Source organism: Pyxicephalus adspersus, chromosome 3 (genome assembly GCF_032062135.1).
Source record: "Pyxicephalus adspersus chromosome 3, UCB_Pads_2.0, whole genome shotgun sequence".
NCBI classification, from domain to species: Eukaryota; Metazoa; Chordata; class Amphibia; order Anura; family Pyxicephalidae; genus Pyxicephalus; species Pyxicephalus adspersus.
This window is the reverse complement of record NC_092860.1, coordinates 8,327,122-8,341,540: the sequence shown is the minus strand read 5'-3', so window position 1 is coordinate 8,341,540 and position 14,419 is coordinate 8,327,122. Positions and strand designations below refer to the sequence as shown.

Here is a 14,419-nt window from a genome sequence, read left to right as displayed (position 1 = left end):
GTGTCCTGCTTTCCTGATAGCTCTGTATGTACATTCTGTAGACAGAGCTGTTTCTATGGCCAGCATCTCATAAAAGCTCTGTGTGCATTCCGTAGACAAAGCTTTGCTTATGGACAACAGCTTTTGGTGCTGTGTCAATGGACAATATTTATACCTTGCCTGTCTAATAGCTCTGCATGCACATTCTGTAGACAAAGCTGTGTCCATAGCCAGCATCATCCTGCCTAATAGCTCTCCATACACTTGTATCCTTTGCACCCCTTGCAACTTTTTGGACATTGTAAGGCAACACATTTTGCCCACAGGACTGATCATTGGTCTGATTTACAAAGTCAATTAACAACCTTAGATTGTAAGCTCTTCGGGGCAGGGTCCTCTTCTCCTCCTGTGTCAAGTCACATATCTGTAATTTGTAACCCCTATTTATTGTACAGCACTACATAATATGTGGGCGCTATATAAATCCTGTTTAATAACAATAATAAAAAATGAGGTGCAGTACATCGCAATAAACACAAGGTGTCGCTGTTGTCATGATATAGTTCCTTTGGATGGGTAAATCACAAAAGCTGCATCTGAGCTGAACAAATGGCTTCTCAACCTGCCGCCATGGGTCACATGCATCTCCCTCCTGGCATACCCAGCAAGCCCTGCTTAATTTTTAATAAAGCTTTAATAATGCTTTTTGTTCTCTGCTGAGTGATTGTATGGATAATGAAAAAAAGAGTCAGGAGTCCATAATTCTGCACCGGCCATAACTGCAGTCACCGTGCCTGGATGAAATCCTTACGGAGCCTTAAAGCAAACTATTTGTGATGATGTTTAGTAACCCTTGCAATTCAACCCGTCTGAAACCTCAAAAGATTATTTTAGGTGGAGTGATTCTTTAATATATTCACTCCCCCTCCTCCAATAAATAACCAGGACGCTGCTTTGACTGTAAGGTTTTTCTTTTTCAGTTTATTCTCCGGTAAATCTGTGCCGCAGGGAAAGGCTTGCACACAGTGGCTGCTGCTTTCCATGGAAGGGGATTGGGACAAGATTAGGCGTTCCCATAAATAGGAGACTGGTCTTCATTCACTGAGAGATATGTGGCCCTCATACTGGGGGAATACTGGAGAAAGAAAAGAAAAAAAATTAAAATTATTACATGACATACAAAGGATCAAAATACACAAGCAACATAGAGGAGCAGAACGATGACGAGATCTGGGAGGGTTCCTAATCCTAAAAAAAGGACTACACCCCGGAAAGGTGTACGGGTTGTGGATTTTGAGCTTTAGGGCCCATTCACACTCATCTGTATATGTTAATGTGCACTTGGTTCATGTGTTATGGCAGTGCATTTCCTGCAAAGCACATGAAGAAATGCACCCATGCCATTTTTGGCTAACACAATGCACAACACCTGCATGCGTTAAATTATGCTTGTTAACGCTGTATATGTGCACTATTATGCCATGAGGAATGAATGCCACACTGCAAATATATATACCATGTTGTTAAATGATGAACAAGGTGGGTAAGCAAGATGTTGGGATAGATTGGAACAAAGTGAATGGTACAGGTTGGCACAGTTCTATGGCACACAGTTTGGCTATTTTAATTGCTGTAGGTTTGTATTGGAAAGGATAGCTGGATCCGACCCGGAGACTCCCAAAATCAATATTCCTGCTGGGTCCCTGGGTTTCTTCTATCGCATCCCCTGCATGGTTGATATGAACAGTGACAGATGACAGCAGAATGAAGAGCTGGTTTGGAGGAAAGAGAATAGAAGACAAATGTGCTGCGCCCTGTACTCCTCCGAGAAAATGAAAAGAAGTGAACTAAAAGGAAAGAGAATGGGATAGATTTAATGAGGATGTAGTAGGAAAGAATGGGGAATGGAGAGCGCACATAGAAATAGGTGCAAAAAGCTGAAACCCAGAACAGGATGGAGCACAAAGATGAGGAGCAGGATGGTATGCTGGCATAGATTACAAAACGGGCAGAGAGTCCCCTAACACAAATGTAATGGTGGTTTGTAGTTTAGGAATGGTCAGCAAAGCTCCCTCTTTTGTCTTTGTGTTACCAAGTCAACACTTTTTGTTTAGAGGACCATAACAGTAAAATTTATCCCCTCCAGGTCAGTCAGTATGAAACCACAGCACTGTGACCCCCATTAATTTGCCAAGGTGCCCTATGTGTACCACGGCAGTGTGGGGCATTACTAATGCTGTCATTGGTCTCTCTGTACACCCCAAACCCAGACTCAATTTTGGTGACAAGGGTTCACCTTCACATGATTGCCTATAAAGAAATCCAATTCAATACTCTTGGATTCTCTACTGAACAACATAAAGAATCATACAGTGCAGTCACAGCCTGTGTTAAATTAGAGTTCTGCCTGCACTGTCCATAGCAAAGCAGCACAGAATTAAAGAAAATAATGTGTTTGGGTGGAACAGACGTCCTCGTTAAATTGCATTCAGGGCTTAGAAGCACCAATGGCAATGTTGTGTTTGGAAGCCAAGATGTCATATTTAGCAGATTCCCCCCTTCACTCTCCATCCTACAAGCCCAATATGAAATAATAATAAATTTCTCTGAATTAAAGTAAATCCCCTTTTAGACAACTGGCAGCGAAACAATTGGAAGATTTCTCAAAATAAATCCCAACTATAGTAGTAGAGTTTTTGTGAATGTGACCAATGCACAGACACAATAAAGGGGCACAAAACCTTCTCCAATCTAAAGCTAAAATTGGCTATAGATACAAATATTTTTACATGATTAAGAAACAAGCCAACATGTATCGGTAGACACACAACGGCTTCCTCAGGGCCGCAAAAAGTGACAAAGCATTATTTTCAGACTATACGGCAATGAAAAATAGTAAGTAGGAGCCTGCTGGTAGCTGGGGTAGGGTCAGGTGAGAATTTGGCAAAAGGGGCCGCAATTTGGGTGTTTTACCAGGTGCAAGCTATGCTGCTCCTTACAACCCTACAAGGGACAATGTTTGCCTAAAAGACCTTGTGCTGCCATCTGCTGGGGTTCTCTTGCATTGGTTTGGTGCCACCAAAGCTCAAAAATAATTTGTTCCCTTACAGCAGCATGGACTACAAAATGCAAAGACCCTGAGTAACCCCCAATAATCTTATCGCATTTCTTCATTTGGAAACCAATGTAAAAGCAAGTGCCTCGGAATCTTTCTTGCTTACACAGCGTTCAGCTTTTTTCAGCTCACAAATAATTAATCGTACAGATGTTTGCTGTAGACATTAGCACCTAAACTTAAACCATATGTGCGTTCTACTGACTGGCCGGTGATCTATTACTCCAAATGGCCCGTCCACTCCACAGCTCTATATGAGTATTCCAACTGCTGGGAAACCACAGCCCACCGCAGCACTTAAACAGCAATATGCTAAAAGGGCCTGATAATGAACAGCGGACAGGAAGCAATCTATATAGGGTTTCCTCATTAATGTTATATCACAATCAGCCTTGTGGAGAATGGGAAGCAATGAGCTTATTTAACAAGAAGCAGTGATGTGCAGGAATCTTATTTCAAAGCTGATTTGTTGCTACAGATAACTGTATTGCACACATCGCTCGCATTTTAGGAAGCTGTAACCCCCAACTGAACGTCTAATTTCCCTTTTTCATTCTGTGGTATATTTTAGCACCGATGATCTCCTGCAGTCTTGTTGCTACTTCCTGCCTACATGCACTCCAGTGATAGCTCAGTGCAGGTTTCTGATGGTGATAATAGTGGACTATGCCAGTGGAATGTTGAAATGGTCAATGGAAGCCCCAAGTGGCAGGGTGACACGCAAGAGGGATAGGCTTTGGGATTGCTGAGATGGGCGGTCTGTAAAATTAGCGCTGATGTGATGACAGCGGTGCCACTCTCTACCCCCAATATGCCAAGAATGAAGGGTACAATAGTGTTGCCACCTTAGGGGGCAGATTTACGAGTTCCTGCACGCACAATATGTCCTCAGTATTCAGTATTGAATGATGCCTGGCACCATTTAACCCAGAAAACCGAGAACATCTAGTGGCACAGAAGAGGTACTACAGGGGACAGAGCTGGATTGGGGTTAATATTGTAGCCTGATCTGCTTTTTATTTTTCAGGCTGGTTATTTTTTTATTAAACAGGGTTTTGTTTAAAATAAAGATAGTATCCCCTTCCTTGCAACGGGTCATCCAAGCCCTGTGCACACATGTCAGATGGTGCCGAAGCTGACACATGGGTAACGTCTTCCTAATTCTCAAATGGCATTTCCCAGGCCTGGCAATAGGCTGCTCAGTTCTGGGCACTAAGAGGTGGTCACCATCTGCTTCAAACCTAAATAGATTTGGGTTGTTAAATGTGGGTCATTTGGGTCACCGGTGCTGAAAATTGTTGTCCCAAAATACAACCACACCAGCTTTATGAACTGAAAATGAACAGTCACTGCAGCTTATCACCACCTAATATTAAATAAGCCCCAGACAGGTCAGCTTGTGGACAGACGCCATGACGCCACAAAGGGCAGACGGACAAGGGGAAGGCAGACGTGGCACACAATTCCAAGGACACGTCACAGACAGAGACAACTTACTTTTCACACTACTTAGCTCCAAAGCATGATCGCAAAAACAAAAAATGGATTAGCAAGGAGATTTATAACCTGCAAAGTTTGCTATAGATAGATTACATTTCTATGCCATGGAAAATCTCCCATCCCCGCAAGCATTGTTAAAGGTTTTCGATGCACTCCTACTGGTACCAACAAAGATCAAAAAGTTGGAAGACCACAATTGTCTCAATTGTTTCTCAATAAGGGTTCCTCCAGAGTTTGCTAAGGGTTCCATGAGCAATGGGAAGTTTGGAACTCTCCAGTTTAAATGGCACCAATGATCTTTTTGGCTATCTGTATGGGTGACATTCTTCCCAATGGCCACCATTGTAAGGGGGATTCTTCCTATTGACCACCACTGTAAGGGGGATTCTAGCAATTGACCACCATTGTAAGGGGGATTCTTCCCATTGACCACCATTGTAAGGGAGATTCTTCCCATTGATCACCATTGTCAGGGGGTTTCTTCCCATTGACAACCATTGTAAGAAGGATTCTTCCCACGGACCACAATCGTAAGGGGGATTCTTCCCATTGACCACAATCGTAAGGGGGATTCTTCCCATTGACCACCATTGTAAGGGGGATTCCTCCCATTGACCACCATTCCCATTGACAACCATCGTAAGGGGAATTCTTCCCATTGACCACTATTATACTGTATAATGTGGATAAAGTATTTATAGCAGGGGTTCCCAAGAACTGAAAGTTATTTCAAGGGCTAAAAAGGTTGATAAACACTGGCATGCCGCAGGTAACTTTGCCCTCCACTGGAAACACCAGTCATTTGGAAGGGTGCATACATAGTTCGGAACATATAGTGTAGATTTTTGCAGCCATAGTTTGGTAGAAGCCTGGTGATCATCCAGAGATTGCCAGGGGGTTGAGCAGTTTTTGCCTCCAAAAAAAGTAGCTATTGGCACCAATATTCTTTTTTTTAGGGCTGCGCATTCCTATCATTGCCCAGCAATGTAAAGACTTAGAGCATTCATCCCACCAGTTGTACATAATAATATTCAATATATAATATTCATATAATAATACTCAACATGGATCCCCTAGAGCTGAAAATAATTTCATGGCTTCCACTGTGTTAAATAAGTTGAGTAAAGACGATCTGTTCCCGGAAAATGAATTTTAAAGACTACAATTCTTCACAAAGTTGCTCAGGGCACTTTTTCTGATGAGTAAATGAATACAGTACGTTCTGTTTTGCAGGGAGAATAAACCAAGTTATAAAGACCTTCTGCTAAAGATTTGTAGATAATTGAGGCCACCCTGAACTAATCCGCCAATCAATTTTGTTTTTGGACATTTGCAAATTTTTCAATGTTCGTAAACCGGAGAATGAATTCAGCATCCTTTTAGAGATGATTGAGATGAAATTATTTGGCTGAGCTCCTTCAATAGGCTCTTTGTGTACTAAATGATCTCAAGATTCTGATTACAGGAAAGACGAAGGGCATGATAATCATTTCAGAGTTCATTGCTAAGGAAAAATAGCCAATGGATGAGGAAGAATTGATAGAACCATTCCCAGCCGCACGGTAAAAATATTTATGTATAAAATGTAGGGACTGATACAAAAATAATAATGTTTGCTAATCTATGTTGGAAATATAGGAGGCGGATATTGATTGGTTGCTTCTTTGCAGTTTTACATCAGATTTGTAACCCCCCCCCCCCATCTTGGCTCTTATACAAAGCTCGTGCTACAAGAAAGATTTAGATTCAGAAGCCCAGCGTACCGTAGGTGGAGGCGATCCTCTCCCAATCAGAGGCACGTTTTCATATCGAGGGTTACCTCCGAACAAAGCCGCCTGATTCCTAAAAGTGAAAAAACAGAAACAGACCATTAATAGCTGCAAAAGCTTTAAATGTGCATGCATTTAATTAATAATGGAGTCCGGGAGGTCAAATGCTAAGTGTTTATGATTTGTAGGCCATGGCCATACCTCTCCCATGGTTTCCCTCCTCTCCCGTCATTCTTATGATCTATGTCTAGCTTTTGCAAATCCATGTTTATTATCAAGAGCCATTAAAAAATGGATGACTTATTTTCCAGGGTATTATTATTATTATACTGTATTTATATAGCGCCAACATATTACACAGCGCTGTATAAAGTCCATAGTCATGTCACTAGCTGTCCCTCAAAGCTCACAATCTAATGTCCCTATCATAGTCAAATGTCTTTAATACAGTCTATGGTCACTTTTGGGGGAAAGCCAATTAACCCAACTGCATGTTTTTGGAATGTGGGAGGAAACCCATGCCAACATGGGGAGAACCTGCAAACAGGTTTAGCATTGCTCAGATGTGAGATTGTGCAATGGAGAAGTGGTAGGACCCCTATAGCTTCTGATATTTCCTTTGCAAACAGCAGCTTTACCTAAAGTCAGTATTTGCATAGACACAGCCATGTCTTCCTCATAGCAAGGTTTAGACTTGATTGACCAGTCACTAAGCTCGGTCACCTGCAAAGGTCGCCTACTCTTTATATTGCACATATTAATTCTTGATATTAAGGGAGACTTCAACAGCACCCACTGGAGGAGTAAATTGAAGTTGGAACCCTAGGAACCTTATTACCCCTATCCTTGGAAAATAATTAACTCCAAGTATTGCAAAATACAGAAACCAACCTGAAACTGCAAAAATGCTGCTTCTTGTAGAAAAAAAACCCTCAAAAAGAGAGGAGCTTTGATGAAGCTAAAGATGAAGAAGGGATTTATGTATTTAGATTAAACCCATCCCCATTAGGTTCCATTTTTTCTGTAGTGTCGGAAAGATATATTTTTAAAGTGAAGCCGTATTTTAAAAGAAAAGAAGTGGAGGATGAGAAGACATTTGTAAATCGCTAAAGTATCCAACACTACAGCAGTGCTTAAGGTTTGCAGGTTTTCTTAACATATATTGCATCCATGATCTGCAAGCTTGCTGCAATAAGTGAACCTGTGACAACCTTTATTATTGCAGCTCCCTTACACTGCACAGGACACTAATTAAGATACAGAAAAGGAAGATTTTGGTAACTAGAAACAAACATCGTATGGTATGGCTATTGCATGGCATTAGTATGATTGCCCGCTGCAGAAGCAGAACGCTAGAATAAAGTTTACAGCGGATCTGATGGCAATAAACTGAATGCAAAATGTTCAATCTTGGCACCAGTGTTCTTTAAAAGGCGAATGCCACCGATGCCATTCTGACAGGTACTCACATATATTCAGCGACGGGGGCATTAGAGACAGTCTGTGTAGGTGGATGGAGGCTGGCTTGGCTACCCAAGCTGCTGCTGTAGCTGCAAAAGCTTCTGATCTGACCCCGGTTAGGGTTGTGCACTGCGATGCGCCTTGCTTGGGGGTTGAATGGATCCTCCTCGTCAATGTCATTGTAATCTCTGTCCCTGTGTAATAAGACATTAGACCTTTAACACAATCCATATACATTAACAGCAGACGTCAAAGCTGATGTGTGACAATCTCACATGCACTTTAAGCAACGTGAATAAATAAAAAAAAGAAGAATCTGCAATAGGAGTAATTATCCTGTCCCCTGATCTTTACTCAAGAGCAATGGCCACCTGAAGAATATTCACATTTGGCACCTGCAGAGAGTAACATAGCTGTGCCCCCTGGCACAAGTCATGGTTCCTCTTGTTTGCCTCTATATATCTGCAATTTCTTATAATGATGTTGGAAGGAACCACAGTGCACCGGGGACCAGATATCCAACACTCCTATAATTGTCTCTCATGCCAGCTTTGCAAATGAGCAAAGATCAGAGGAACACGCAGAAGAGCAGCCCAATATAAAGGCTCTTGCAGGTCGTGTTTTTTTCCCATTTTTAAAAAACGAAGCTTACAGTGGCTTTAAAGTGCAAAGAACAGAGAGAGAGAAAGGGAGATCAATAGAATTTACCATTAAACCGTGTTTGATAAGAATAGCAATATATTGATCTCACCTGGCCAGTATCACTTTCCAGGCTCGCGGCACAGCACATATCATAGCAGTAAATGCAAATGCTGCCAGAAGAGAGAAGAGACCCAGATATAGAAGACCCTCAACACCATCATAGCAAATACCGATCAGAGCTTCCAAGTAATCCTGGAGGAAGAAGCGATGATGAGCAAATGGAGAAAAGTGGAGCAGATAAGAAAGTCTTAAAGGAAACTTGTTCTAAAGCAGGGCATTGCTGTTAAATGATCAGACGATCAGTTTAGAAAAAGTCAATTGATAGAATGAATGCAATTCTATTTTCTATAGGTAACAACCCTTTGACTCACCTTGTGCAGTCCCCTGCAGTCCAGTAATGCTGTAATTTGGTGCAGGTTGGATTCGGAGGAGTTTAACAAGGTCTGTATGCCAAGTAGATCTTTCTGGAAAAAAAAAAAGAAAGACTCAAATGACATATTGGATTTAGGAGAGAAGTCAACTATAGGCAAAATCCACAGAGGAATTTAAGAGTATTTAATGCAATGAACGACAGATCTGAAGTACCTATAGCGTCAGTTATTAAAGTAGTGATGAATAATATAGGAAACAATAATGATGCATAAACAGGACCTGGAAAAAGTACTTTTTGTCTTTTATATCCCCTGAGGAATGGCAGTGCATTGGCATATTATTGTGCTTAAGTACTCCTGGGTCTACAACCTCATAGCCCTAGTGCATGGAGTTTGCAGGTTCTCCCTATGTTTGTGTGGGTTTCCTCTGGGTACTCCGGATTCCTTCCACACTCCAAAAACATGTGGTTATTGTCTCCCCCCAATTAGCCTGTGGTAAAGATATATAAGTCCCTTTGAGGAACAGCTAGTGATAAGACTAGGGATTTTGTAAAGCACTGCGTTATATGTTGGCGCTATATAAATCCACATTAATAATAATAGCTCGATATCTGCAGTGTGAGATATTAGGAATCTGACTCCAGGATTTCCTGATATCACCACTGACCCGCTCATTGTTCTCCTTGCTGAAGCCTTCGATATGAGGAAGCAAAGCTCTGCCTATACCAATATGGCTGACTTCACCAAGTGACACTGTAAAGGCATGGTCAGATATTCCAGAGTTCATTTCCCCTTTAAAGATATATAATTGTATGACAGTTTCAAATGTCTTTGCTAAAAGCATTTCTATACATTCAATGACTGTGCATGCAATACAGTGGATTTCTTTGAAGAAGAGATCCCTGCACTCAAAAAAACCTCAAAATTTGCACTAGACACACTTAACCGCCTCTTGGATAAAGTCACACTGATTGCAATGACCAAAAATGACAAAAAGTTAACATATCACCTTGCCATATGAAGAGTGGGAAGTGACCAAAGACTTAGGCTAATGGTGTTTTAATTTTATGTGAGGAAAAAGGAACCTAAAAACTGCGCACACAATATTTGGGTTCTACCCCTGTGGCAGTTGGCGTTGGAAAGAGACGATTATGGCAAAGCAGCTCTGTATGTTACAAGCCAGGAGTTGCTCACATTACCCCTGCAGGTCTCACCTGAGCTGTAGGAAAGATCGGGACGGCGAACTGAAGCAACCCCTGAACCTGGATTTGCATTGTGTTGAGAGATTTTTGGAAGACGTTTAAAGCCTGCAAAGGAAAACGAAGAAACTTAATACATGTTAAGGATGTAGGTATATGAAATATATCTGAATCTATGCTAATGAATCATTATAATACTTACAAATCAATGCTAGATTGGTTTCATTTACTTGTATTCTCTCCCTGTTATAGTAGAAAAGTCAAACTGGAAGCCACCTTAAAAGTTTTCCCCATCTCCTGACTGAACTGACATATGTCACCTTACTTAGAAATTATTATCCTACCGGCCTTCAGATTTACTACAGGGATGCATTATTAAGGATTTCCTATGCAATCCATTTAATGTACATCCTTATACTATATACCTATAGATGCTAACTTCCTAGCCCTTACTTCGTAAGCCCTCACATTGAATAACAGTCGGCAGATCTAATGGAGATTGAATGATCAGATTGTTTTGCTTCCAGCTTGACACTTCTGCTTTGACCAGGAGACAATACCAGAAAATTATATAAAAAGTACAAGCAGCTATCGCTGAGATACAGCCATGCAATACAACAACAGTTGGTGCTTTAATAAATATACCAGCTTGCTTGGATAACACCAATGCACCAATGAAGGTGGTTTCTTGGATAAATAGATGCACACCCTGGGTGCCAGGTAAACATTTGCCGTAATCTGATGTACAATATTATTATTATTATTATTAATAATTATAATAATAAACAGGATTTATATAGCACTAACGTATTACTCAGCGCTGTACATTAAATAGTGGTTGCAAATGACAGACAGTGACACAGGAGGAGGAGAGGACCCTGCCCCGAAGAGCTTACAATCTAGGAGGTGGGGGAAGTATCACACAATAGGCATATATAATACTATTGAACTTTTCTGCTTTAGTTTGGAAGGCGAGTTAAAATTCTGCCTTGAGGAGTTAGCAGCAGCCATGATATTTAAACAGAATAATGGAAACATGTGTGTATTGGGGGCTCACCTGCTGGAAGGGGTTCTTCAGGCTCTGGCTGCAGTACAGGTAATAATGTACCACATCTAGAAGTTGGAAAAGAAACAATATTTAGATACATTTACATACAGGCAATTAAAAGAAGATAAAAGGATAATAAAAGTTTGATAATAGAAGGGGAGGATATAGGGAGGTGCAAAGCATGCTGCTACATGAGGGTCCAGGGCCCTCCTAAGCCAACAGAGCCCCCTACTCCAGTAGCCATGTTCCAGAGGTTGCTGGGGGGTCCCATGAGCAATGATCAGTTTGAACCTCTCAGGTCAGTATAAGTGACACCAATGATCTTTTTAGCTATCTGTAAGGATGACATTCTTCCCAATGACCAGCAATGTAAGAGGAATTCCAACCACCATGATAATATACTGTGAGCTGTGGATATAATAATTATAGAAAGGGTTCTCTGAAGACCTGAAAGTTATTTCAATGGTTCCCCTATGGTAAAAAGGTTGATAGACAGACATACAGACAGAGGAAAGGAGAGAAAAAAAGAAAGAATGGAAAAGATGGATAGACAAATAGATACATGGGACTAATGCATAACAAATAGAATGGCTGTGGTTCTTCTTGTGTAGGATATCATTGCTGATCACTTTTTAGGAACTCTACTTGACTGGCTGTCCTCAGATGCAATGCTAAGCCAGTAGGCCAAAAAAAAAAAAAAAGCATGCCGGCACTGTATTTTTGTTTAAATGCATGTTCATTTATATAGAGCTCCCATTCTAAAACCATGGGCATTATGGTGGAGTTGCCCCATTACTTGCACGGGTAAAAGCCTACACTGGATTTCCAAAAGATTTTGCAGGATGCCTATGGGAATTGGGGCCCATTCAGCCAAAAGAGGTTATTTATGAGTTCAGGTACGAATGTTGGATGGGAAGATGGTGTTTTAATTCATATCATGGGTGTTTGGTGGTGTTGAGTTCGGACCACTTAAATGTCTCCACACCAAACTCATCACACCATGTCTATATGGAGCTGGCTTTGTACACAGGTACAGTCATGCCGGAACAGAAGGGTCATCACCAAACTGCAGGAGCACAATTGTCTTTATATTCTGCATCATCAACAAGTTCCTTCAATGCAAACAACTGAACTCCATTATTTGGAGGGTGTCTACATACTGCTGAAAATAACATGGCATCCTATATCCAGGATCTTACCCGCACTGATCCGATCCTGGGTCATATTCATGATGAATTTGTCAGGAGCCACACAGAAATCACTGGTACCCTACAAGACACAAACACGTCATGTTACTATTACACATCACTAGAAACAAACAGCTGAAAAAGGAAAATATAATGGTAATGGCCAATTGTATAGAGATTTTGTAAAAGTTTTTGGAGCTTACACATCAAATGTTTATACAATAAATGATTTCTATAAATCCTTAAGTGACATCTATGAAAAACATGGTGGGCTTTCCAAACAGAAATACTGGCTTTATTTTTATGCAGATTGCATTTATTCCTTAGTTCCAATTTGCTTTCCTTGCCAATGGAGAGTATGGAGGGGTCTTCTTCTTTCTTTGATGAATTGTAGCCATGCACCTGAATGCTTCATCTGGCAAGGGTTTGATATTCCCCTGATTAAAAATTGATCGGGGAGTATTGATATTATTATCACCTTGCACCAATTGATATTAAACAGATTGCAAAACGGATTGCAGCTCCATCACAGCTTTGTAATGCCCACTGATGCGCAAAGCAATGTGGCCATTGTCCATGCACGATGGATAAAAATATTGCCCTTGTCTTACCAATTGTAATTATTTTTTATCTTCAAAGGCCATAATTCTTAATAGTGTGTTGATTGATTTGATGTTATCAAATAAAATGTCTAATCAAGTGACTCTCAACCAGGGTTCTGCAGATCCCTGGAGTTTCTAGGGATTCCTTGAGCAATTTGTGCCTTCAATGCCAGTGACACCAAGACCGGGCAGCACGGTGGCTCGGGGTTAGCACTCCGGCCTTTGCAGCACTAGGTCCCAGGTTCGATCCCCAGCCAGGACATTATCTGCATGGAGTTTGCAGGTTCTCCCCGTGTCTGCGTGGGTTTCCTCCGGGTACTCCGGTTTCCTCCCACATCCCAAAAAAACATGCATTTAGGTTAATTGGCTTCTCCCTAACAATTGACCTTAGACTACATTAATCACATATGACTATAGTAGGGACATTAGATTGTGAGCTCCTTTGAGGGACAGTTAGTGACACGACTATGGACTATGTACAGCGCTGCGTAATATGATGGNGCTATATAAATACTGTATAATAATAATAATAATCTGTAAGGATGACATTCGTCCCAATGGCCAGCAATGTAAGAGGAATTCTTCTCATTGATCACCATGATATTATACTGTGAGCTGTGGGTATGCAAAATAAACCAGGGGTTGCCTAAGACCTTAAAGTTTTTTCAAGGTTTCCCCCGTCTTAAAACGATCTATTCTATAAAAATGCTTCCCAGTGTGCAGATATTGTATCTTGCACTTTACAATGACCCCTTTCTTTGCCAATGCAGTGCAAAGTAAATGTCACCAATCACCCCGCTTTTAGCAGTACATACTCATTTTTCTTTGTTTTCCCGCAAAAAGGTGGTGCATGGGGTGTTGGTAGGAACCTCAAGAATTAGATGTTGCCTCATATGGATGAAGGTAAATGATTAATTGAATGCAGAACCCCAACCCCTCCTTGTTGTACAGGCATTGCAAGAAGATGATACCAAGTCCAATACATGTACTTGTACTGCTTGCATTAAAAAAAAATACATTTAATTCTCTATTAATGATTACAGAGCTGCATTCATTGGCATCCTTTAGATCTGCTCAGAGTTCATCTATAAGGAAATATATTTCAAAGCGCACAGGAGGAGATTCCTCCTCCATATGCAGATTTCTCCATCAAAGTTCTCAGACGGCTGTGCCATTTCCGCAGCCTCTGCGGCCCAGCGAAGTGTTCTTCTCTTTAATAAAAGCCGGCGTCATAACTCATTTCCTATCCAGCTCATAACCGCTCCAATCTTCTACCTGCTCCGGCAACGCACAGACAAATTACAAATTAATCAGACCTGAAGCCTGGGCTGGAGAAGGCCGGGGAAATTCAATTAGCAATGAGTTGGGGGAATTGGATATGCGGAATGTCACCTGGCAGCAAAATTGGAGACCGGGAATTTCACGGTCGTGATATTATGTGGGGAATGGGACGCCGACAGTTTCCGTGATAGGAACAACATAAGGG

General features: G+C 41.2%; 1 protein-coding gene across 2 annotated transcripts in view; it reads right to left on the bottom strand.

The window, feature by feature from the left end:
* Positions 1-956: 956 nt before the first annotated feature.
* TTYH2 (tweety family member 2) overlaps positions 957-14,419 on the bottom strand; it is a gene marked incomplete at its 3' end in the record, with an annotated part of 47,474 nt that continues 34,011 nt past the window's right edge. For both annotated transcript variants that reach the window (XM_072403474.1, XM_072403476.1), the window contains 8 exon segments: positions 957-1,114; positions 6,358-6,436; positions 7,833-8,018; positions 8,576-8,718; positions 8,898-8,990; positions 10,112-10,204; positions 11,154-11,209; positions 12,344-12,413. In XM_072403474.1, the coding sequence (XP_072259575.1) occupies positions 1,043-1,114; positions 6,358-6,436; positions 7,833-8,018; positions 8,576-8,718; positions 8,898-8,990; positions 10,112-10,204; positions 11,154-11,209; positions 12,344-12,413 (792 nt within the window).